This window comes from Drosophila gunungcola (assembly GCF_025200985.1).
Source record: "Drosophila gunungcola strain Sukarami chromosome 2L unlocalized genomic scaffold, Dgunungcola_SK_2 000037F, whole genome shotgun sequence".
NCBI classification, from domain to species: Eukaryota; Metazoa; Arthropoda; class Insecta; order Diptera; family Drosophilidae; genus Drosophila; species Drosophila gunungcola.
The window spans coordinates 259,289-286,640 of NW_026453164.1; the positions used below are offsets into that span (position 1 = coordinate 259,289).

The 27,352-nt window shown below is 43.6% G+C and overlaps 1 protein-coding gene across 1 annotated transcript; it reads right to left on the minus strand.

The window, feature by feature from the left end:
- Positions 1–11: 11 nt before the first annotated feature.
- On the minus strand, positions 12–25,940 carry LOC128253525 (cadherin-related tumor suppressor). Its single transcript, XM_052981982.1, is given in 12 exon segments — positions 12–3,346; positions 3,653–5,108; positions 5,111–5,147; positions 5,149–5,582; positions 5,585–7,211; positions 7,276–10,047; positions 10,375–10,661; positions 10,727–10,928; positions 10,998–11,231; positions 11,397–11,705; positions 15,525–21,054; positions 25,407–25,940. Coding segments are annotated over 11 exon segments (15,429 nt in total). The 5' UTR covers positions 20,916–21,054; positions 25,407–25,940; the 3' UTR covers positions 12–666.
- Between the last annotated feature and the right edge of the window lie 1,412 nt (positions 25,941–27,352).

The following is a 27,352-nucleotide window of genomic DNA, read 5'->3' on the forward strand; positions in this document are numbered from 1 at the left end:
AAAAGATGTGTCATGGTTAATATGTATTTAATAACATTTTACTACGAATTAAAAATACAAACTTACATACATATACACGGTTTTTTTATTAGGCTACATCTAAAGGAATGCGAAGTATCTCTGAAATTAATTGTCTATGACTACAACTAAGGCATTTAGGGGATGTTGGCGAGATTGTCAATAAATTAGAACAATGTTAAAATGTACTTAAATGGCGATCAAAATTCAATACATAGGCGTTGCTGAAGTTATCTTAATATAGCACTCGGGGAAATCATTTACACAAGTACAGAAATCAGATCAGCAATTAATGGGTTTGTTAATGTACGGAAGTATCAGTCGTTACAGTTTCGCTATCGAACCCTTTAACGGAAGTGCACTTAGGATGGTTCGTACCTTGATACAAGGCGTTTAGTTAAGATTAAAGGCTTATTATCCTAAAAAATGCTTGATTCTACGCTTTCTTTAACTTACTAGCTATTCTCGTTACGTTTTCGTTGTACATTGCGAAATAAAATGGCATTACTTAACATCTACTATGAAAGGATGCAACTTTACACAAAATTTACATATATGTTTTATCCGGAATATCCCTTGTTTTTTTCACCAAAACGGAAATACTTGTAGGAAATAGGCGCAATCGAATGTGATATATTATTATATATACTACACATACTCCTCTGGAGCCGCCGGTCCATTTGATGATGGCATTCTTAGCGTGGACACCACTTGTGTTTGCTGCTGTTGTTGCTGCTGTGCGGCAGGTCCATTTGTGTCGGGAAGTTCGGCGATATCCTTAAAGACACCCATCAGGTTTTCGTAGCTGGGACCCCAGTTGAGTAGATATTCCCAACCAAGTGTGGTGGCCGATGGCGATGCGGCACCATTGGCCTTGCGATAGATTCCACTCAGATGATTGGCTATATCATCATCGCTGGCCACCAGAGTACTCAGTGATCCGCGAAACGATGACTCAAATCCATCGTAGGCATGCGGCGGAATGGGCGGGGTCTTGACCACACTCGTCGGTGGATTCCTACTAGCATCACCTCCACTGAGGGCTCTTGAAACCGGACTACGTCCATCCAGCAGACTCTTACTGGTCGAATACTTGCCATCGCCACTCAGGCTGTTATTATCATACTCAATCTCTGAGCAGGTGAAGCTATCGTTGCCACTCTCATCGGTGGAAGTGGAACTGTGAGCATCCACGTCCATGTGGAGGGCACTACTCGACACTCGAGGTGCCTCACTACTCGAGGAGACGGCATCCAGGGTGGATATTAAACTACAAGTTCTTGGTCTGCCATTCAATCGCTCAATCTCCTCGGCAGTCAAACCCATGGAAGTTTGTTGCGTTGGCTGCTGTGGAACCCCGGGCTTCTGCCTGCTGGCACTGGAACTTTGACCCGACAGTTGCGACATCACCGGACTGTTTAGGCTGCGTTCACTGTTGCTGTGGACATCCTTGCCCACACCACCGGAACTTGATGTGGTGGCCAGTAAAGCACTCTGCAGTGGCTTTCCAGATATATCGTGTAGGGTTAGGATACGCGGCTGTTGGGAACTCAACTCGGAACTGGGTGAAAGCCTGGCCAGCGGAGTGCTCTGATGAGTTCGCGATGCACTGGTGGGCGGTGGCGGTGGTTGTCCACCTTGATTCCGGCTCACAAATGGCGCAGCATGACGGTGCTGCGGCTGCTGCTGCTGCTGGGGACCAGAACTCTGGTGTTTGTGATGCGTATAGGCAGAAACTGGTGGAGCAGTGGCCTTGTATTTGCGCAAACCACCCGCTTCCCTATAGCCCTTGTAGTGATACACAATGTCAATGTCCGAGGGCGCAATGGAGCTGGCATTCTCCAGGTCATAGTGCTCGGGGTACTCGGAACCCATGTCCACAGAGCCGGGGTGCTCAAGCGGCAGAGGATGGAGTGGAGGAATGGCCAAATGGTGATCCTCCCGTATCAATGGACTCTCCCGTTCGATGATATCTGGACGCTGAGGACGTTGCTGTTGTTGTGGTTGAGGTAATTCCGCCGTGGGCTCCTTAAATTTCTTGGTGAGCAGTTCGGGACCCACCAAGTGATGACCACCAACAACTGGTGGTCGCATATGATCGCCAGCTCCCACGGGCGGCGTCGGTGCCTCACTGGCATGGAGGTTACGCACCAAGACATGATCCACTTGACTCTGCGCCACTGGACCACCGGGATGTTTGATCTTAAAACCGGGCACACCGCAACTCAAACTGCCGATCTTCTCCTGCTTGCCACGGAAACGATAGATCACATAGGAGCCGAGTATGGCCACCACTAGGATGACGAAAAAGACAATCACCAAAGTGATGCCAATGCTTAGGGGATCGGCCACTTGGGCGGCATCTTGACCCATGTCGCCACTGCAGCCCGACTCGATTTTTCCATGATGTCGAACTTCGGCAAAGATGCTGCCTGAACCATTCAGCGGTTGCAGTTCGTTGTTAACGGTGACATTTGCCAGGCAGCCAACGAAGGCTTCTCCACCCACATTGAAGGTGGTCAAATAGGGATCCAAAAAGTCATGTACTCCGGCTATGTCCAGCTCATCGCCCACTTGACGGCCATCGATCAGTAGCCTCAGACTTCGACTTTCGCTAAACAAACTAACATTGTGCCATTTGCCATCGTTGAGCGCAGAAGGTTCCTGCACTGTCATGTTGATGGAAAGATGCTGCCTGGAGTAGTAAACCAAACGGCCTTCTTGTAGCGATAGCGAGGTGAACATTTGATTGGTGGCCATGTAAAGGATTTGTCCGTTATCCTTAAAAGTGCGGAAGAGTAAGCTCAGCATTTTGGGGGCCTCGTAGATCTGGGAAGCGGTACTTAGGTTGCCTGCAGCACTCACTTGACGACGCTCCCTTACTGACGACTGACTATTATCCAGCCAGGCACTTTTGCTACTATAAAGATTGTCCAGCAGCTGCATCCGGCGATAAATCTCAGAGATCCTAAACTCCACGTAGGCCCCACCACTCAGGGTAATGGGTTCCAGCGAGTCCGAGCAATCGGGCGACTGCAAATAGCCGCCACACTGACATAGCGAACTGGACCATCGATCTATGCATTGTCCCGCAAATCCTCCACATCGTTCGGCGGCCAAAGCTGGTTGACACGCCTGTCGATTGCAACCCGGCAAAATGCCCCTCTGCTGAAGCGGTGAGCTCAGGTTCAGAGCACGTCCTCCAATGTGCACACTGTGCAGACAGCCAACAAGATCATCACTGTGGACTTGGCCAGGACGTTCCAGAATTGGGTCAGCCGATGACAAGCCGCCAATCATCAGTGGCTGCTTATTGAAGTTGAGAGTTCTGTGGGAGATGTACAAATTAGTAAAACAAAATTTTTTTTCTTAACTAGCTAAAAAAAAATTTTTTTAAACAAAAGTATTTCTTTTAAAGGAGTTTCCGTGCCGAAAATTTTATATGGAATTTATTGTACACCACAAAAAAAAAAAATTGTATTTAACTACATTTTTTAATTTTTTTTAACAAAATCTCTCCCAAACCAAAAGTTTTCCTTATAAAAATTTCCGTTTGTCCATATTTTATGCGGAAATTCTTGTTTGAAAAGCCATTTTGGTATCTTGAATAGTACTCCTCAAATAAGACACTTACCCCACGGGTCCCACTTCATCCGCATAGCAGCTGGAATCTCCGGGTGTGCATTCCGTGCACAATTCCCCGGAATCCGCACATTTGGCCACACTGAGCGACATAACACGGCCATTTCGAGTGGCCGTGACCTTGTGCCATCCGCCATCGGCCAAATTCCGTCCGGCAATCACTGTGCTAATGGCAGTACGTGCTCCTCCAGAAGAGAAGTAAGCTTTGCCGTGCACCAGTTCAATGGCCAGAAAGTCGGATCTTCCGCCGCTCTGCATTCCGTAGTTGTAGAGCAACAAGGAGTTGGGTTTGGTGGTGGCGAAAACAATCGATATGTCATTGGTGGTGACATCCAGGGCCGGAAAAGTCATATAGGACAGCGGTTGGAATCCATAGCTAAAGCGCTCACAATGCCTTCCATAACGTCCTGGCGTGCAGTTGCACTTGTATCCCGGCTTGAAACTGACACACAATCCGCCATGTAAACAGGGATTGGGACGACACGAGTCGGCAATATTCTCGCACTGATTGCCGCGGAATCCAGAGCGACAAATGCAGAAGTAGGACGATCCATCCGAGCTTCGTTGACAACTTCCCCCATTGCGACATGGCTTGCTGTAGCACACATCACTGCGCTCCTTTTCGCACTGTTTGCCATCCCGATTGGCAGGACACATGCACTGGAAGTCGGCACCTAAGCGACGGCATTGGACTTGCAAATGGCAAGGATTCGGCAGGCAAGGATCTTGTCTACGGCTGCATTGATCTCCGGAGAATCCGCTGGTGCACTGGCAACTATAATCGTGAACGATTCGGGGTCCACTTAGCACCAAAGAAGGACTGTCCTGGATAACAAAGTTGTGGCCATCCAGAAGTCGAATGGTGGCACTGCAGACTCCTCCATTTTCGCACACATCCGGTTCGCTACATGGTTCGTAGCCGACAATCACCTCCTTTTGAAGGAGTTCCGAGAATGCAGATCGCTTCTCCCGCATGCGTTCAATCAAATGCTTGGGCGGTTCGTACATACTCTTTGCCGACTTAACGGCCAATATCACTTGAAGACTTGTGGAGTTGCCTTCTCCACTCTCGAGCAGACTGTACAAAAGGATTTCATCGTCGTTGCCCATTCTGGACTTGATCATCTCCAGCATTGGTTTAAAGTGATTGGCCAAGAAATGGTTGGCTGTCATGTTGCGCACCATTATGGACACTGAATTGGCCATGGTCTCGTTGTTGAAACTCTGGAAAGCCACACTCACTTTAGAGCTAACATCTCCGTGCTTTCCATCGTTACCCGTATAGCTGAAGACCGAAGCTATTGGTGTGGTGTGCGATGTGGTAACCAGATCACAGGCTCGTGGAATGGCCAACTGCAACTGTGGATTCTGGGCTGGATTCTTCTGAAGGCGACAACGGTAGTCACCCACAATGTCAATGTCGTTGGGACGGACATCAGCCAGCTTACATTCGGTGGTAGATCGCCATTAAATAGACTGACTGCCAAAGTGCATACTCCTTGCTGTTGAAGGATTATCGTTTTGATCCAAAACTGTGATTGTGAGTAGGTGCTGCGATTTCTGTTTTGGCTTTCCGCTGTCCTCCACCTCGATAATGGCCTCCAGCACGGGTGTGATCTCCCGATCGAAACTGGTTGTGGACTTGACCAGACCAGTGTTTCTATCCACACTCAGCCAGGATTTATGTTTACCAGCAACCAATTGATAAGTAAAGGGTCCACCATTTCGGGGTAGATCCGGATCACTAGCCATTAGAGTCATGATGGAAGTTCCAGCTGGTTCGTTCTCCGTAATGTATCCACTTAAGGCTTCGGGTGTGAAGGTCGGACCATTGTCATTCACATCTTCGAGTTCTATGTGAACCGTGGCACTTCCCGTTTGCGGTGGCAAGCCAGTGTCTATAGCTCCAATCACCAAATTAAGGTGGCAATCTCCTCGCGGTCTAAGTGACTTGACGTACTAATCTCACCCGTCTGCACATCGATCTTAAAGCTCTGCTTGAGATTGCCATTGATGATTGAATAGCTAAACTGATTGTTTTGCGGCCTCACATCCTTGTCAATAGCCTTGACAGTCGTAACCTTTGTGCCGATCGGAGCTGCTTCGGAAATGGTCGAGGTGTAGTAGTGTTTAATGAACTCCGGAGGATCATTGCCATCTTGAATCGAGATGATAACCTGAGCCTCATCCGTGTCGTTGCCTCGAATGCTGCCGTAGTTCTTGGCCATCACCGTGAGCACCACACGGTTTTGGGTTTCACGATCCAAGTGCCGAGCTACATAAATCAAGCCAGTGTTTGTATCGATTCCGAATCCCTTGTCGTTACTGGAACCCACTAACAAGTAGTAGACGCGTCCATCTTCTCCGCTATCTTTGTCCGTGGCCTGAACAGCACCCACTCGGGTGCCAACGGCGGATGTTTCCGAGACATCAAAGTGAAAAACTGGCTGTAGGAATTGCGGGTAAAACTCATTTACGCCTAGCACATGCACATACAGATTGGCATAGCTCTCCATACTGGAATCCGGATTCTTTGCCTTAAGTTGGAGTGTGTAGACGCGACGTTCCTCGTAATCGAAAGAAACTGCCGACGAAATGCTGCCATTGCTTTGGTTCATCATAAAGAAGTGACGATCCGTTCCGCTGGGCAGGAATGAATAATGGATAATGGCATTCTTAGGCGAGTCCTTATCCGTGGCATGAGCCTGGAACACAAAAGTGCCCGCTGGCTTGTTTTCGGGTATATAGCCATGGTATTCCTTCTGATTGAACACAGGTGGATTGTCGTTAACATCCGTCAAGATAATGGTAAGCATTGCAACGGCGGATAGTGGTTGATAGCCCAGATCCTGAACCGTAATGTTCAAATGGTATTCCTGTATCACATCGTAATCCAGTTGCTGTTGTATCACAATTCCGCCCGTGCGTTCGTCCACACTGAAGTCATGACGCTCGTTGCCACCAGAAATCGCATATCGTAGCATGCCATTTGGACCGACATCATTGTCCGTGGCACCCACTGTTAGGATGGTGGAACCAACGGGTTCGTTCTCGGGCACAATCACTTGATAGCTGTTTACCGAGAATCTCGGAGTGTCTAGATTGTCTCCGGTTACTACGATAATGACGCGAGTCTCGTCAGACTGTGGAGGAACACCTCGATCTGTTGCCCTTACAAACAGTTCATATCGAGTGTTGGGTGGCACTTGTAATGGCCTGACCAGAGTGATCCAACCATCATGGCGACCAATCATGAAGACGGCACTTAGATCTGAGGACACCAGGGAGTAGTCCATCTCGTTATTGCCCGCATCTTGTTTGTCATTTGCATGGACACGAACAATTCGCTGGCCACGAACAGCATTCTCTGGCAATGGTGCGAGGTACTCCTCCTGTTCGAACTTTGGAGGATTATTGTGGGCATCGACGATGTTGATATTCACCAGGCACTCGGAGTACAGCGGTGGCTTTCCATTATCCGTTGCCAAAACGGTGAGGGCGTACATGTTCTCCGGGGACCGAACGTACTGAGAGTGCTTGAAGCGAACAGCCTGTTGAGTAAAAGCAATTAAATATTAAATAATTTAACAATTTAATAATATATATAATATTTACCTTTTTGCTAAAGACCTCTCCGGTGGCTGGATCAATGCTGAACATTGGAGATGGCTGCTGCAGTGAGTAGGAGATCACCGAGTTGGGACCTTGCTTGTCGCGATCCGTGGCAATGATCTGGCCAACCAATGCAATCGATTGCTGAAGCTCCGGAAAGCTAAAGCTGTAGAAACTGTGCTCGAATTCCGGTGCATTGTCGTTCTGATCCTGGATCGTGATGGTTATGGGTGTTTCGGCACGCCAAGCTCCATCGGAGGCCACCACTTTCAGGACGTACTCATCCTGCTGTTCGCGATCAAGATGCCCGGCAACGGTGATATTACCACTCTGTGGCTCAATGCGGAACTTTTCGCCGGGATTCTCACTAAAGGAGTAAGAGGCATTTGCATTAGCACCCAGATCCAAATCGGAAGAGGTCACACGGATCACAAAGCTGCCGATCTCCGCATTCTCGGTAACGTTCAGGGAGAAGAGGCGTGTAAACTTGGGCGGATTGTCGTTCTTATCGAGTAGATGCAACAGCACACTGGCTGTCCCCGTCAAATGGGGCACACCCTGATCCACGGCTTCCACCACGAAAGCGTAGTCACCGATTTCCTCACGATCCAGTCGCATCTTCGTGTAAATCTCGCCCGATTCCATGATCTCAAAGGTGCCATCGAAATCATTCTGTAAGCGATAGATTACCTTGCCATTGTCGCCGGAATCGCGATCGCTGGCTTTGATTGTGGCAATCAACTGAGGCGGTGACTCCTCTTCCAAAACTTCTGCATTATAAATGAGTTGCTCCAAAACGGGTGCATTATCATTGGCATCCGTTATGTTGACAGTTATGAGAGTTACGCTACGCAGACTCGGGGTATCGCCATCGGCTGCCTCTACCCAAATCTCGTAGAGATGTGTCAACTCATAGTCCAGGCCATCCTGTCCCACGGACAAAATTCCGCTATTGGCATCTACCCTTAAGGAATCTCCGATATTTCCGCCAGCTATGGCATATCGCATTTTACCCGCCAATCCCTTCTTTGGCGATGTGGCACTAACTTTGGTTATCATTTTGCCCGGTTGTACATCCTCCGACATTGTGAAGTGACTATTGGTCAAGTAGGCGAAAGTGGGAAAGAGCTCCGGAGGTCGAAGAATTACAGTAAGCTCTGCTTTGGAACTCAATGGGGTATCACCATGATCGGTGGCAGATATGACAATTGTGTAGGTCAAGTCACCAGGAGATTTACTCTTACTCTTGAGCTCCAGCTTTGTGCTCACCACTCCCGTCTTGGTGTTTATGTCGAAGTATTGCTGATCTCTACCACTGATGCTGTACTGCACCACAGCATTCTCTCCTTCATCCAAATCCAAGGCACGGGCTCCAAACACAAACTCACCCGTACTGATTCTATCCGGAACTGCCACGTTGTAATGGCTAGCGTCGAATTTAGGAACATTGTCATTAACATCGGACACACTTATCGTCAGATTTACGGAAGTGGCTCGCGGTTCGGTAATGGAACTGTCCTGGGCCATTAGTGTTAGATAGTAAACGGATGTCCATTCACGATCCAACGAAGTTGCCGTGGTAATCTCCCCTGTTTCCGAGTCAATGTGAAAGCGATCCATGTACTCGCCAAGTAAGTTAAAGCGGAGCTTGGCATTTAGTCCTTCGTCTTTATCCGTGGCCTTTGGTCGCAGGACATGAGTGCCCGGTGGTAGATTCTCGCGCACAGTGGCATGATAGGATTGAAGATCAAAGACGGGATCATTGTCATTGATGTCCTTTACCTCCACTCGCACAATTCCCGTGCCCGTGAGTGGTGGCGAACCCGTGTCCATGGCCACCAATGTCAGGGTATACTCGTTCTGTTGCTCACGATCCAATGGCTTTAGCAATGCAATGTCACCCGATGAGGCATTAATGCGGAATAGATCACTATCGCCTTCCTTTAGGAAATAACGCACTTGAGAATTCAGGGGTGGTGTGTCGGCATCGTAGGCGTTTACCGTGAGCACATATCCACCATTCGGCGGTAATGTGTTCTCCATGACGCGCGCCAAATACGGGGAGTCCAAAAATGTTGGCCTATTATCGTTTATATCAAGTATATTGATGGTCAACTCGGCCGTGTCACCTGCTGGATTATCCAGCGCACAATCTTCGGCATGAACTGTAAGTGAGTAGCGCGAAAGTCGTTCGTAGTTTAAATTCTTGGCCACCCGCACCACACCCGTATCCTCACTGATGCTAAAGTCATGGTTTTGATCACCCATTACAATGGAGTAGCGAATGCGACCATTAGCACCTTCGTCCACATCAGTGGCGGATACTTGAAGGACCATCGCTCCAATGCTGGCATTTTCCGCCACCGAGGCAGAGTATTGCTTCGGATCGAAGACGGGACTATTGTCGTTCTCATCCAGAATTCGGATGAGCAGTTGCGACACCGTCGACTGAGGTGGCTCCCCCTTGTCACGGGCAGTGATATTGAGCAGATAAGTGGAACGCAACTCGCGATCCAGTGCATCCACCACGTGCAACTGTCCATCGGTGGGGTTCAGGGAGAAGGGCAGCGGTTGCGGTTCCGATTGACCCATGTCCTCCATGACTTTGGCCTCCTCCATGAGATAGGCGATGAAACCGTTTTTGCCCTCGTCATTGTCGACAGCTTTGACAGCGATAACGACCGTGTTGATGGCCACATTCTCCATGATCGTCGTTTCGTTTGCGGAAACGAAGACGGGTACTTCGTCGTTGACATCTTTGATATTTATCGTCACCTAGGAAGAAAGTGGGGATCAGTATTTGGCTAATTGTGTTTCATGGCATTTAAGATTAGGCTGGGTGAATGTGTTGTGAGTTGCCAAACGAGCGATAAAGTCTAAGAACGGGTTTTGCTGTGCCTAAAACTAGTCTTCTAATTAATTAGGGTGCTACGATCTAAGCATTTTAGTCCAATCGAAAGGCCTAGATAATTGCTATTAATGTCCCACCACATAGACATTAGAGCTGTGACAAGAAATGTGGGTAAGCAAATCAATTTTTACAGCACACAAACAGCACAAGAACTTCTTTTTAGGGTTTAGTTTTGTTGTAGCGAAACCTACCTTCGCAGTCGACGACAATCTCTGCTGCTTTTGATGGGCCAGAAACTGTTGCTGATTCTGCTGGTATCTTCTCGGCGATCGGTACTTGAGCTTCAACTGCGTCTCCTCCAGTTCGCTGAAGGATGCGAACTCATCGGCGCAATCGCGGGCCGTCACAGTAAGTGTGTACAGAGCTCGGTGTTCTCTGTCTAATTGGCGGCGAGTTCGAATTGTGCCATTACTATCAATCCCAAACTCCAAGTCCGCATCCCCTGCTGTGATACTGTACTCAATGAGTCCATTGTTGCCTGCAATAAATGGAGTAGGGTGTTGTTTATAAGGAGGTGACATTGCATATCTTTAACTAGCTTACCCGAATCAATGTCCTTCGCTGAAACAGTGACCACCTCCTTGCCGATAGGCACATTTTCAAAGACCTCACTCGAATAGCTCATGGGATCGAAAATGGGAGCATTGTCGTTCAGATCGAGCACATTGCAGTAGACCGTAATGGTGGTGGACAGACTGGGATGTCCATTATCCTGGGCCTGAACGATTAAGATGTAGTGCTGAACCTGTTGAATGGTACAATATGAAACGTCAAGTATTTTCCCTTATGAGATTCAATTGTTTTTCATTCTCACCTCTTCGTAGTCCAGTCGAGCCGTGAGGGTCAGCATTCCTGTTTGCGGATTCAGACTAAACACATCGTTGGCCCAATCCGATACCACTCCGTAGGACAGCTGGGCATTCTGTCCCAGATCTGCATCCCTGGCCACAATCTGACCCACTTGATAGCCTCGCTGTGCATTTTCCGGTATGTCAAAGGAGTACACGGTATCCTCGAACATGGGCGGATTGTCATTGGTATCGCTCACCTGGGAAGAATTTTTTGGAATTAAAGTGAAAAAAATTTTTTTTTTTTTTATTTACTTTTTTGTTTTAATTAATATTTTTTGTTAATGTTATTTGCAATTTTCTAGCATTGTTTTTGTAAAAATCAAGTTTAAATTTGTATGTTTTTTTGTTTTTTTTTTTTTTACCTGGATAGTAGCATACGCCTCTGTGTACTGCACTCCATCGGAAACGCGGATCCGTAGCTCATACTTGCTCTTTGTCTCCCGATCGAGTGTGTCGTTGAGAAGAAGTTTTCCCGTTGTGGGCTCCAGCAGGAACTTGCCATCGTGTCCATCCATCAGGAGGAAAGTCACCGAACCAAGGGTATCCGGATCGTTGGCCCGCAGTGTGGCGATAGTGTGTCCAATCTCCAAGTCCTCGCTGACATTAAAGACGAACGGAGTGTCGAGGAACTGCGGGGGACTATCGTTCTTGTCCAGAACTGTTACTCTGACCTGCCGGGGGAATATATATAAAGCGTATTCATTGCGTCAATAACACTGACCCACTTGAACGAAGGAGAGGAGGAGATGGTGCAATACACAAGCTGGCATCAGCGATATGGCTTAGAGCGGAAACTAGTTCCATATTTGGCACTAAATGCCCAGAATATTCTGTGTACGAGCATCCACTTATGTGCCCGCCGAACTTCTGTCGCAATGTCAATCGCATTCTTCATCTCTCCAGGTTAAACCTGGCCCCAAAATGACCCGCTTATGGGATATGGTATATGGGATATGGTATATGGTATATGCGAAGCCAGTTGCCACAGCTTGAACTTTCTGTTTATGACCGAGCGAATTATAGTTTAGGCCGTTTCTCTTCCAGTTCGTTACGATTAAAACCGGCTACTTAAACATTTACATTTACCATGGCCATTGTCACCGAAAAACCTTCATTTCAATTTCATGTATTTTGCAATTTAGACAAATTAATTGGACAATTGGACATAAACGTGAAAATATTTAATTAATAATTAAATTTACTGTGACCATTGTCACCGATTTATCTTTATTTCAATTTAATGTATTTGTCACTTGTTCCAAGTAATTTTAAATTATTAAAGTCTGATCATAAATCAACCGAAATATAATGAGTATAAATTTATGAGACATTAACGTAAAAACAAGCACTTACGAAAAAGGAAAGCATATTTTAGGCCTTTCTAAAGCCATTAAATCCGAAAATTCTTGTATTAAGAGTCGGCAAAAGATAGAGAATCGATTGAAAACCCGAGTTAGTCTAGCTGGCGGTCTACTTCGACCATCTCGTAAGTCTCACATGCAGGACAAAGAGCCTAGAAGGCAATAAACACTCGAGAGTCGGGGATCCAGGCTCGTGAAATATAGCGTCGTGTGATAGGATGATGGTGTTAAGTCGGTGCTGGGCGAGTAAATACTGCATTTGTAATAAAATTTATGCAAATTTGTAACATCAGACGGCTGGCACAAGGATCACATGAGTTGAGGTGCTAAGGAAGGGATCCACTTCCACTTCCACTCACGAATGCATTAGTGGGCACACAGTCTTTGGAGCAACATCCAACTATATGTAGGATGCCCGAGGCCCAGGTGAAATGTGTGCGGCTAATTGAACTAATTTGAGGCAGTGGAAAGCGGGTGCAGCTGCAGAAAATGTAACCATTTGTCAATCCGCTTAATGGCCAAGAAAAGAGAGCCCAAGCGCAAGCAAAAAAACACGACGACTCAGAAACTAGCGTTTGGGATGGCCATAAATTTGCGTGAAATTCCAAACCCAGGGAATCGGATCAGGGGACATTTTGATGGAAGGCCAAATGACATTCACTCGCTTGCTTGCCCACATTTAATTGCAATTATTTCCTAAGCAGGTCGAGAATCGCAGACTAGAAAGCGCAGCATAATTGGGTTCTGAGATAATTTAGTTTCATTTCAGTTTACTCTTAAAGCTTATTAGCAAAAAAGAAAAAAAAACCTATCGTAACTAAATTCAGACTATTCACCGAATATTTATATTATTTACCGATTGGAAAGAACATAATTAAATGTCTAAAAATTATGTACTTTGAATAAAGTGTCTTTTTCAATTCTAACATCGCAAATATTTTAAAGGAACTAAATTCAGACTATTACCTTTCTGAATTGCCATATTGAATGCAGCAAATTTTAAACTAAAATCAATTAACTAATCCCAAAATTCCGTATTTGAATGGGCGACCGGATAAGTGTCTTTTCCAATTCCCAACATCGCAAATATTTAAAATTAACGCGAAAAAAAATTGAAAACATGACAATCGTTTTAAATCAATGCAACAATGAGTTGATTGAAACGCTCTTCGCACGCGAGGACCAGCGATCGAAACATCCACTAAACCATAGTTGCTTGTACTAACCCAAGGCTGTGTTTTTTTTAACTTTTTTCTTTTAATTTTTTTTTCTTTTTTGCAGCTTCTTGCACGAAACTGGAACTGGAACTACACACATTTGCATGCGTGCATTGTTGGAATACCTACGCATACGACGTGTTGGCCATGAACACGCGGATCGGCAAGAAGGCAAACAAAAAAGCTTCAGGATTTTCGATGGCTGCCTGTGAGGAAAAGAATCTGGCCCCAAAGAAAAGACTGTGAAGGGGAGACTCGAAAAGAGTCTACACAGAAAGAAAATGGTTGCTATATTAGGATTAATTAGATCTTAATTGTCTTAGGCACGTCCTATGAACATAAATTAATTTATTAAACTAAATGTTTCAATAGCGAAAATAGTTTACATAGAAGGATTAGATCTTAGGCATCTTTAAGATATTCGCTCCCATACTACTTTCAAAATTTTCTAAGATACAAAAAAAAAACAAATTAAAATTTATACCTAATTTTTTAGAGCTGGCTAGGCAACCAGAAGATCAATTAGGTCTTAATTATCCTTACAAAAAGTGTTTCCTTAGGCTGCTTTAATAAAAAAATTAAATTCACAAATAAAAAAAAAATTTTTTTTAGAAGTATCAAATTGGTAGTAGCTTATACACTACATTTTTTAAGATATGCCTAGGTAATCACTATATTATTAAAATAGCAATTTGTTCATTTTAAAATGAAAACCTCTTTATTGACACATTCTATAAGGACTTAAATTTTAAATCGTTTTAAATTTTTTGTATGTGTACTTGAGCCGGGTTCCTTTTGCCTTTGTTCTCAGTTCTGGTCGTTTTTCTCGCTTGAAAACCAGTCCAAGGAGGTCTGCAGAGGTCTGCGAAATACCCTCCAAACGAAGAGGGGCGGGACACAAGCGATCGGGAGACCGCGACTCGGGTGAGTAGGGTACTGGGCATAATTAAAGGCATCTGCCAATGAAGCAACTTATTATAATTCTATCCCTGCGGCCCATTTATGCAGCGCTGCGATGTAAAATATTTTCTCGATACACAGGTCTGTCTGGTTGCGTTGCCCCCTGCTGCAACCCTTCCCCGAATCAAATTCATTCAGCAGATAGCTGGAGCTGGAGCTGAAGATGGAGCCTCTCCTCGTCGGCCTGTTAATTTGCATCTGAAGGCATAACCGTATGTGCATGTGCATGTGCAGCAAAAGGATGACTGAGGGACTCGGCAGCTCTCTTTGTGGAGTGGTTGGCGTGTAATCAACATTTCGTATCAGCACAAGACATTAAAAGCGCATTAGTGCGGTCTCGACTTGCACTGATAAGCCCTTGAAACTGCCCCAGAAATGGCCGACACAGCCAGCAAAAAAGAAACCATTTTCCCTATATCCCCCATATCCCCCATATCCATATCGCCATTCGCCAGTCGTACCTTTGGCTACAAAGTAAAAGAAAGGTATGTTCGAAGAGCCCTTGGTGCAAGTAATCGCAATCTGATAAAAGCCTTTTTTGAATACCGAACGTTATGATCAAAGAGAGGTTGTTACATTGCTACATTTGGACAAGCACGAAATACGAAGATTTATTTTTATTTAAAATTTACTAAACTAAATTTGTTTTTGTAAGTTTGAGCAAATTTAGTAAGAAACAAATTATAGAAAGATGCATTTATAAATGCATTTAAACAAAACAAAATATTTAGAAAAAAAACTTCCCAAAATTAAAAAGTGCCATTAATATTAAATATAACAAGATTTTACAAAATAGTAGCAATAGCAAACATAGTAAAACCATAAAAACTTCCAAAAAACTTTGATCTTTGACCTTTCGAAGGAAGAGAATGGTACTCTTTTGATATTATTTATTAACAAAGCAACGTTAATATATATTTTACGAAGTTTTTCAATATCTCTGACCACTTACCTTGGTGCTCGATGTGCGTGGCTGACCTCCAAGAGCAATGGCGTAGACCTCCACCTCGTAGTCGTCGGGTCCAGCCTCTCGGTCCAATTCAGCGGCTGTGGACAGGATTCCCAACTTGGCATCGATGTCGAATAAGCGGTCCACTTGCCCGTGCGATCCACCTGCCGTGACATTGGTCACAAAGTATTCTATTTCCGAGGCACCCAGATGAGCTGTGACTGTCAGAATACTCGTGCCAATGGGTTCGTTCTCATATACGGAACCGGAAAGCATATTCCGTTGCTCGAATTGCGGCACGGATGACTCAGTTCCGCCGGAACCCGGAGTTATAATTGTGATGTACACCTCACTGCTGCGACGCTCACTTTGAACCGCCTCATCGGTGGCTTTTAAAGTGAGCTGATAGCGCACCTCTTGTTTGAACTGAGGTCCCGGGTTAAAGGTGATAATACCCGTGTTCCTTTGAAGCCGGAATAGCTCCTGTTGGCCACTAACGATCTCGTAGGTCACCAAGCCATTGCTCGATGAGTCCGCATCCTTGGCATGAACTTGCATTACAGCCGAAGTCTGAATTTTAGGTGGCAGTATAGCCGCATTCATGGACACAAAAACAGGGGCATTATCGTTGATGTCCTCCACGATCACGGTGACCAACTTTTCCGTGGACAATTGTCGTTCCGAGGGCTGAGCTCGATCTGTGGCCACCACTGTTAGCCTAAAGGTGTCAATGGACTCACGATCTATCTCCCTCAGAGTGTGAATCACACCCGTTTCCGTGTTGATGCCGAAGTGCCGACCTTGCGGAAGTTGAGGCTCCTGTCTGCTAATGGCATAGCTCACCTTGCCATTAAGTCCCGAATCTGGATCATCGGCAGTCACGGTCACAATGGGTGTCTTCAGAGGAATACCCTCCTTGATCTGACGAACTATAGCAGTGCTGGGAAAGATCGGTGGATTGTCGTTATCATCCACAACCAGTACATTGTATAAAACAGTGGTGGACAGCGATGGAGTACCACAATCGGAGGCAGTGATATTAAGAGTATAGCTTGTAATGTCCTCGTAGTCCAAAAGCTTGTGCAGATAAAGGCTGCCTGTAATGCTGTCGATGTGAAAAGTGTCACGACGATTGCCAGCTGATATACTGAAGACCACCTGGCTATTGACACCCTGATCCGCATCGCTGGCTCTGAAGCGCATCAGTTCCGTGCCAGTTGGACTTGTCTCCAGAACGGAAACCTCACTGCTCGACTGTGTAAACTCCGGGGCATTATCGTTCTCGTCCAGAACTGTTATGGTGATGCTGGCATTTGAGCTCAGTGGATGTTTGAGGGCAGCATCACGGGCCACAACCGTCAAGTGATGAATCTCCTGTGATTCGCGATCCAAACGGCGTGCCAGGGAAAGCTGACCTGTGGCACTGTCCAGACTAAACAGACCCGCCTCATTTCCCTTGGCCAATGTGTAGTACACATCGCCATTCAAACCTTCGTCGGCATCTTGGGTAAAGACATGTGTGATGTGCGTTCCCTCGGAGGCACCCTCGGAAATGGTCACGTAATAGGGAGCACGTAGGAATTCCGGTGCATTGTCATTAACATCGGTGACAATCACCTTCACTTTGACTTTGTCCTGCAGCCGAGGATTGCCATTGTCCGAAACTGTGGCCTCCAGCAGCATATAGTTTCCAGCCATGGAGCCCCTAAGGTTTCCCTCTTCGCTGCCAGTATCCAAGTTCCTGCTCATTTTAACCAGAGCCTCACGATCAAAAGGTCGCAGAGTCTTTATAAAACCATTTCTTGTATCTATGGTAAAGTCCTGCGTTTGACTGGACAAAGTAAAACTTAGTTCCGCATTTCGTCCAATGTCTCGATCCACAGCCGTTAGTTTACCCACAAAAGTGTCGGCAGGTGCATTCTCCGGAATACTAAACGTAAATGTGCTATTGGTAAACTGCGGGGCATTGTCGTTTTCATCGATGACATGAATCACCACTGGCACAACCGAAGATCTGGATGGTTGACCCGCATCCCGGCAAGAAACTGTTAGGGCATAGTAATCCCTTTCCTCACGATCGAGTGGAGCTCTTACGAAGAGGAAACCATCGGGGAATACCCCAAACATGCGTTCATTATTGCCCTCGATGATTTCATAGGAGATTCTACCATTTTCGCCCAAATCAATATCCGTAGCTGCCAAAGCAAAAAAGCGGGTATTTACTTTTGTGGTCTCTGGCAATGAAGTTTCATACGAGGTGTGATCGAAGACAGGCGTATGATCATTAACATCGGCTATGAAAACCGAAAGACTCAATTTACTGGAGAGTGGCGGATTTCCTGCATCCGTGGCCATTAGTTCCACATGAATCATTGAACCCGGATCCGCTCTTATAGGCCTTTGAAGGTACAAAACTCCAGTGACTGATCCTATGCGGAACTGCTCTTCAGGATTAACGGTAAGACTATAGCTTATCCTACTATTTACACCTGCATCTCGATCTCTTACTCTAGATAAATAGATCTCCTGACCAACGGCCGCATTTTCGGGCAACCAAATTGTGGGTTCTGAGTCGTGATCCAAGGAGAAAACTGGAGCATTATCATTTAAATCGATTATGGCTATATTCACCATGCATTGGCCATATAAAACGATGGAGGAACTGGCTGTAGAGCTGGCCAAGATGGTCAGACGATAGTGTGTCTGCTCTTCGCGATCTAAAGTGCGGGCGGTGGTGATGCGACCACTTCGCGTATCAATTTGGAAATTCTGTGCCTTGTCTCCCTGGATAATATCATATTCGATGGGTAGATTTTTGGGTGACTTCACCTGCACGACGCCCACTTCGCGATGGAGTTGCTTTTGCCGCTGCTGCTCGTGATCCTCGACCATTTGGAACTCATAACCACCTTGCCCTCCGTGACCACATTCTAGCAACTCCGATTTGGATTTCAGCACAATCTCTACGACGGCATCCTTTTGGCTTCTCCGCTGCCCAGCATCACGTGCCGAGATTTGAAGTTTGTAGTGGGGTTTCAGGTGCATCGTGGTTACAACGCCACGCAGGCTAATGGCACCAGATCGCGAGTCCAGCTGGAAGAGATTCTCGCCACCTGACTCCAGTCTGTACTCAATTAAGGCATTATCACCATCGTCCAGATCTGAGGCCGTGACATGGAGCAGCGTCTTCTCCTCCTTTTCGATCTCCTTCTCCTTCTCCCCAACTTTGATATCATCTTCGCTTAAAGTGTAGATGTAGTGTCTGGGATAAAATTCGGGATCGTTATCGTTCACATCGGCCACTTGCAGGTAAACCGTGGCCGTTGCGGACTGGGGTGTGGGTGCTCCCTGATCGCGGGCAATCACAGGAATCTCGTAGCGCGACATTTTCTCACGATCGAGGGGCAGGCGCATTGTTAATTGGCCCGTTAACGCATCGAGGGCGAACTGTCGCGGGTACAGGCGTTCAACGCTGGGCGCCAGGGCAAAGGTCACCGAACCGTTGGTGCCCTGATCATGATCGGTGGCCGACATCAAAGCCACAATCGTCTGTGGTGGCGAGTCCTCGGCCAAAGTCACATTCTGCTCACTCTGGCTAAACTGCGGTGCCTCATCGTTCTCATCCAGAATAATTACCTTCAACTGGGTATAGGCAAATTTTGGATTGGGACCTCCATCCCTTGCAGAAATACTCAGTTCGATGGTGTCACGTATCTCTCTGTCTAGAGGACCAGCACTCACAATCAAACCTGTCAGAGGATCCATGGAGAACCATTTCAGTTCATTGCCCGATAAAATTTCATAGTGAACCTGTGCATTAACGCCTGTATCCTCATCCGTGGCTGTTATTGAGGCCACAAAACTTCCAGTCGGTGATAGTTCACTTAGTACGGCCGCATATTCGGATTTTTCAAAGACAGGTTCATGATCATTAACATCGTTGACGTTTATAATAAGATGGGCTGTTGTTATCCTCGCTGGCGAACCCTGATCCATGGCCACCACAGTCAGGTTGTATTTGCCAATCTCCTCACGATCCAGGACTGCATTTACCCTTACAATATGCAAATCGGCAGCTTCTTCGAGGCGAAAGTGCCTCAGTTCATTGCCAGAAACGATACGCACCGTTGTCTTGCCATTCAGACCGGAATCGGAATCCTTAACAGCCACGGCGGCCACCACAGTACCATTTACAGCATTCTCATCCACGGTGGCCACTTTGCCGCCATCCGGAAAGTAGCGAAAACTAATGATGGGATCGTGATCGTTGGTGTCCAGGAGATTGACAGTCACATAGGTGCGACCATCCTGTCTGGGAGAGCCATGATCTCTGGCAAATACCGTAAAGACACAGCTTTTCTGGTTGGAAGAGCTCTTCGAGTTCGTTTGCGGTGGACAGTTAACACGCTCTGTGGTGGAAATCACTCCGGTCTCCGGATTCACTGTGAACTGGTGCTCCGTTTCGGCCAGATAGTAGGTGATCTTGCTGTTGTCGCCCAAATCATTGTCCGATGCCATGACAGTCACAACTGGAGTTCCCGGCAAAGCAGTTTCATTTAGGGAAACATTATAATCACTGTGATCGAATATTGGGGGATTGTCATTGACATCCAGGATGGTGACATTCACTTGCAGATAGCCAAATCGCGGTGGCGAACCTCCATCTCGGGCGGAGATATTCAGTTGATAGCTGCCACGTGATTCCCGGTCGAGATTACCAGTGGTTTCCAAATGCAAATAAGAGTTATCGCCACTGGGATTGGCCGTGGTAGCCAGCCGGAATTTATTGTCCACATTTCCGGCCACAATCTCGTACTGATCCGTCACACCATTCTCTTCGAAATCCGCATCAGTGGCGGCATCGAGCAGTAACCGAGTGCCGGATGTGGCACTTTCCGAGAAGGATATGGCAATGCTGGGTTCGGGAAACTCCGGTGAATTGTCATTCACGTCCAGCACTTTGATCCTCACTTCAATCGGGTAAGTGGGCTGTGAGGAGAGCACCACCAGATCGTAGTGATCGCGCATTCCCTCCCGATCGAGCACCACATTGGTCTTCACCTCACCCGTCACCGGATCCAGCGTGAATTCCCGTGGCGGTTCGTTGAAGCGATACGAGAACTTTGGCTTGGTGGGTATGAAACCAACTGAGGTTCCTCTCGGTTGACCCTCGAGCACCTCGAAGTCGGCACTGGTGTCCACGGCCCGGGATTGCATCTCACCCGATGACGGCGACGAGCTCCTGCGTCTGGGAAAGGCGGCATATTGTTCATAGGTTGTGGCATAACTGCGGCCACGCGGTGCCAGTAGCTCAAGTTTGGTGTCACCACCGCCTGTTTGGCACAGGGATTCCCTGGCCAGCAGCAGGAATAACAGGAGCAGGAACCTCTCCATCTTTGGATGGAGACAATAATGTCTATTCTACTATTTATTTTGCACTTATTTTGTTCGTTGCACTTTTCTTGGATGTCTTGTCTTGTTGCGCACACTCAGAAGGCATCTTAGAATGATTTCTTGATTTGTCGCCTGTCGCCTGCAAACAAAAAGAAAGGAAATTAAAAATTAGCAATGTGTACATATATGGTAAATTATATTTAGTGCTAATTAGGTAATGACGTTCATTGTGCCACTTGCTGGAGTAACGCTTTCAATTAACAAACCACTTTCATGAAACGCGCTTACCAAGCATATCAGCTATTTCATACTTCGTCGAGCATAAAATTAGTTAAGCTCAATTCAGTGCGATATGAGGCGCCAAAGCGGAAAATCGACTAACGCTTTTATGGTTTGCTTTGCCAAAGGCTCAATAGTTGGAATGTTCAAAATTTTAAACTTACAAAAAACTAAATTATTTTTTTATACAATTTGAACATTTAGTTTATATTTTAAAATATTTTTTAGATTAAGATTAAGAGGATAAAGAACAATTTTATTTGTATTATTATTTTAAATTCCTCATCCTCTGTTGTTTGAAACAAATTTTCAGCTAGCAGAAAGATTTATGAAATTAAAAACGAACTTGAACTTTAAAGCTTTAAGCTTCTAAAAAAAAAAAAAAAAAAAAAAGAAAAGCAAAGGAAAGAAAACGGAGGACTGAGGACACGAACTTGAATATTATAACTGAAATATTTGAATAAAACAAGTCCTTAGATATCAGTCAATTTTCTTTTAAACCTCTATACTTTTCGTTGACCTTACCAATCTCATTATAAATCCCTCTTTCAACCCACGCCCTTTTTTCTGTCTGAAATATATAGGGGCGAATGGAAAAGAAACGAAAGAATTGATTGAAATCCAGAGAGACCCCAACTGGAGCTGCTGGTCCTAGGCTTTTAGGAAAATCTAATCAAGATTTAGGCGGCGTCTATTAATCAAACGAAATTCCTAAGCACACATATACTGAGAGGAGCGACAGTAACGGCGATGGAGACAACGACCGAAAGAAGGGAAAATTTCCATTAATAGCATGCGTGTCAGCTTTGGACCAAATTAATGCTTTGTGGGCAATCTCTTGTTAACCTGAGACTCTAAGAATATCAATACAAAGACGAAAAGACCCCTGCCTACCTCCACCTCCACTTCCATCTCCAATTCCTTTAAACAATGTAGCAGCGCTCTAAAACCAGCTAACTGATTCGTATACGTATTAACACCCGAACAGCGTAAACGCCGCAGCATCCCAAATTTCTAAGTGATAGATAGCGAAATACCCTGTTTATAGAACAAAAGTAACAATATTTTTATTTGTTAACATCAGTTTATAGCCTAATTGGCTTTAGGTGCTCCTATAAAAATCAAAATTGATATGCTTGATAAATAAATAATATATTTTCATATATTATTTACTAGAATTTTTAAGACAAAAGTACATATTTAAATGTATTATTCAGTTTATATATTAAATAAATAATTTAGTCTAATACAGCATTTTAAAAATAACTATATTGCACATTAATAAAATATTGCTCAATAAATAATATCAGTTCATATATTATTGACTATATTTAGTTGTTAATATTACTATTTAAATATTTAAGTCTTTGAATTTAAGTTGATCCTAAAATGATTAAAATCTAAAGTAATAATAATATAATTATTTAAAATACATGTTCAATCTATATATCGCATGCTAATACCCTTGAATGGTTTTAAAAATCAGTAGATGGACTAACTAGACATATCTCATGGCAGTGGACCCGCAGAATCTGTCAGAATTTGGACTGGGGTTCGAATCGAAACGAATTGAATCGGATCTCTCTGTCTTCTCGGATACGTAACCTAAAATACGTCGTAAATTTCGTTTTTGTTGTCTGAACTGAAGCTTTTGAAGCCGAACCCGTTCATTAATCTTAAAAATCTACCTGCTCTAATGGTATTGTTAGCTGTCGGTGTTGTTTTTTTTGCCGGAGCTGAAGCTGTTCCTTTGCAATCTTCTCATTTCGTTTTTGGTCTCTATAAAAGATATTTTTTATGTCTTGGTGTTTTGTCTTTTTTATTGTTTCCCAACACACACATGCTAAAATCTATAGGAAGGTATGTATCCATCTCCGGGATTTTCGGTTCTCTGTTTCTATCGAATACCGATTGCATTAGTAATCCTCGTTCCAATTTTTCTAAGAATTTTAAAAGCCTTACCCCTTTTTAGTAATAAGAGTGTCAAAATTAAAATCTTAAAACGGCAATAAAAAAAGGTATATTTAAGAAGGAATATTCATTCATACATTAAAATCCCCATGGCTTTATAAAAAGAGTATTATTTATATAAGCATATCAAAAAGGAAAAAAAATTGTGTTTAACCTTAAACCTCAATCCTCTTGAAATTAATAAATATATATTTATAAATTTTCATTAAATTATTAAAATAGTAATTAACACTGGCAACAATCTAAATGTAAGATATTTATCTTCAAATTGAAACCAACATGAAAATTAAAACAATTAAACCGCCTTCTTGTGCGTTTAAGACCCGAAGCACGTTTGTGGCTTATGAGAAATTTTAGATTTTTGAATAAACGGAAATAAGTTTTTCCTCCTCTCTAAAATATTACTTTCATTGGTGATGCATGAGCTGTCCGACTCAAAACCTCTAGTGCTCATTTGGAGTTCACTATTCACAGTTCACGACGAATGGCAGAAAAATTTAAATATATTGTCTCGAAGAAAAGAATGAAAAGCAAAGCCCATTTGTTTGATTGATTTATGCATATTACTTTATCCGTCTCCTTTACACTTTCCCACACGCATTCGATTGGCTTATGGCATATCTGGTTTCCACGCCATTAATATCGATATTGGGGCTGTGCGGGCTATTTTTAAGAGCTCATAAAATACCATAGCTGTGCATGACCCGGCTAGTTTATGCGGCGAACGATATTTGCAATGCTAATTTAAGTCCAAGTCCAAAAACACACAAAAAAGGGCAGACTATTTCAGCTAGAACCACCGAAAAAGAACACAACAAAAAACCCAACGAAATTTCGTGATGATGCCCCAAGCACACCCGATACCGATCCCGATCCCGATACCGATTCCTTTCCTTATTATTATGAATTTTTATTTTATTTGAGCTTTTCACTTTACATCTCACTACCAAAGTTGCAGCCCGCAGCCGACGAGCCAAGTTGGAAACGTGTTTTTCATATTTCCATATTCATTTACATTTCGCTCTCCAGCGAGATTCCAGCTCTATGGTCTTCTGAAGAGAGTGGGGACTTACAGGAATATTTTCTTTTTTCATTCTCCCGTTCGTCGATATTTTTTCTGACAATAACAAAACAAACCCAAAACCAAAAACCCAAAAAAAAACGACAATTTTTCAGCCATTACGTGGCAGCGAGGCGTTTCATGCTCAAACTCAAAGCCAGAGATCTCGAGACTTTGCTTTTCGTTGAGCCCCAGCATCCGACAACGAAAACAACATCAACTTCAGAGGCCAACCTTTACAACCACAACTGCCTACGTTACCTTTGTTGGCTTATAATAATTCCACAATTAATTTTGTATGCTTTTTACACTGCGTTCACTGTGCATTTGTGTTTGCGTGTTAACTACAAATGTTTTTTTATAAGAAAAGTGGTATGAAAATATAAATAAAACTAAAAATAAAAAACATATTATTTAAAAGATAACTTTTTTGATTTGTAAATAATTGCAATTGAATTTTATTATTTATTATTATTTGTCTTATTTATCTTTTCTTTAGAAAAATATATAAGTATCCTAAAAAATTTGATATAAAGTGGTGCACACATTTTGAACGTATTTAGTTTTTGTAATTTGTTTTTTTACTATAGATATATTTCCTGCTGTTTATATTTAAAGTAGTCTGGTTGTTTACTTCATAAAATAATAAGAAAATTTAGACTTCATATTCTGTTTCAACAGTATAGATATATAGATATACTTTTTAATAACACAGAAAAACATTTAGGATACTAAATAATTTGATATAAAGTGTTGCACACATTCTGAGAATATAAAGCAGTATATTTATACTTTTAAATTCTCACAAAAAGCACTAACAAAATCCAGTGTAAAATCGCATTGTTTGTGTTGGTCGCATCAGGTCTTATGGGATGTATATTTGAGTATCGCCTGTCTGTTTGCATACCAGACTCCTATTCCTATTCGGATTTGCTTATGAATGCATTAGCTTTAAACTACCTTTCTTGAGCGGCGCGTGGGCAGGGAAAAAGTGATTTGAGTTCCGCGCTGGCTTATTGATTTTATGCAAATAACCTGGCTAGAGATTGTCAATATTCTGCGATTCTCAATGGGGCTTACACGTTGATGTATGCAGGGGAAAAACAAAAAACAAAAAAATTCTGAAAAGGAACTGGCAAATATCTATCCTGTATGGAGTATGAATGTTTATGAGTACCTACCATTTTTCTTCACATTTTTACATGCATTTTGGTGTTGGTGGGCTAACACACACATACACACACGAATACGGCGGTGCACACACACAGTTACACGCACGGGGGCACACACACACATGTACGCAACATATTTTTTTTTTGTTGTATTTTTTTTCCTTCAGCAAAACGTGTTTTGCCTCATTTTTCGCTCTTGTATATATGGCTTGTAGCTGGTTGTTGCTCTTGGTTGCAACGTTGTTGGAATTTTTCACTTATAAAAATTTGCAACGGCGACACACACAAACACACATACACACACGCAGAAAAAACGGAGGTAAACTTGGGTATCCAGCTGCTCGAGATTCGAATAAGCTTTATTTTGAAGGATGGTATACCATCAAATTCGGTTTAACTTGGATATTATTATTACAGAAATATCCTGGAATATCCACAATCGCACCTTCACTTTTTTGTTAACCGTTTTTGAAGACACGCGCGTTTATTTAATCCGTCACGATGCGAAGATATCTTGGCCTAAACCACTCGCTCAGTGGTCGCAACCGAACTGAGTGGCTTTAACTTTGAATCCAGCAGAGATTCGGCTGAGAGCTCAATACTCAAGACTGGGAAAAGCCGTCAGGCGGGTTTTGAGACCTACCCGAGGAGTACCATGGTATACTTCTCTTGAGAGAAACGTATCTCTCAGATATTCTCTCCCTACCTACTCTACCTGTTGTATCTGCAACACATTTTTCACTTGTTGCAGTTTCGTTTTTCATTTTCTTGTTCGGCGGGGAACAGCGCTCTCAGAGTCTTCGGTTTTCATCTTGGTCTTTGGTCCAGTCCAGTCCAACGAGATTCAATAGCCACCGGCGACCCATACACAGTAAAAATAAAAATTACAAGAGGGTACTTCAGTTGACTCTGCTACACTGACACAATGTTTTGGTACCCACTGATAATAGTTGATCTAATTTGCAGGGCTTTAAAATACCCATTACAATCTTATTTGGCTTTATACAAATTTTAAGTTGCACATAAAATAAAATTGATAAATATTAAGTAATGATATCAACTATATTTGTTTTTAGGGGCTTGGTTAGAAAAAGGCTATCTACACATTATGCACATTCATCAATTATATTACCATTATGTTATTTATATAATTATATTACAAAGGTATTTGTTATTTAAAATAGCCATAATCAACCTTTATATAGATAATTTATATATCATTTAAAATAGCCATAACCAACTTTTTTGGTCTTTAAACAAATGATTGTTATAAATATTTAGTTGGTAAATATAAAACATTTATTTCAAATGTAATGGTTTTGCATTAATTAAAGTTATGTAAACATCACTTTGTCCTCGCTCATCAGTCCCGACTTATAAATTTATATTGATGATATAATCTTTTATTAGAATTTAATTGCAAGTTTTAAATTAGCCCCATTTTATTTTTTTAATAAACATTATCCAAATTAAGCAATTAAATCACAAACCGACTTATTGATTTTATATTTCGTTAATAGAATTTAATTGCAAGTGCAAAACCATCCCATGCAGACACAGTTTTATTAATAAAGTTTTATATGTGATTTGTACTAAAATTTTAACGAGTACTTACCATTTTCCACACTCATAAATCCGATCCTAAGTCAATATACCCATTGTTCTCCGTGGAGTAGTTGTTTTCATTCGTTGGTTGTGCTCAGCCGTGCTCACTCGGTTCTACTACTACTAGAATCTAGAATCCAGGGATCTCTGAAGGAGGTTGGGGTTGAGTTCGAATACGAGTACGAGTAGTACTCCTCACTGCCGTGACACAGGTTCGAAATAAAAAGAAATTCTTTAGTGGCTCTCTTCGATTCGCTCTCTACAATCGCCGAGAATCCGAGAATTTGAGTATCCCGCTCTCTGGGGACTCTTTTATTTGGTTTTCTTCCCTGGATTGCTCCCCGATCAAG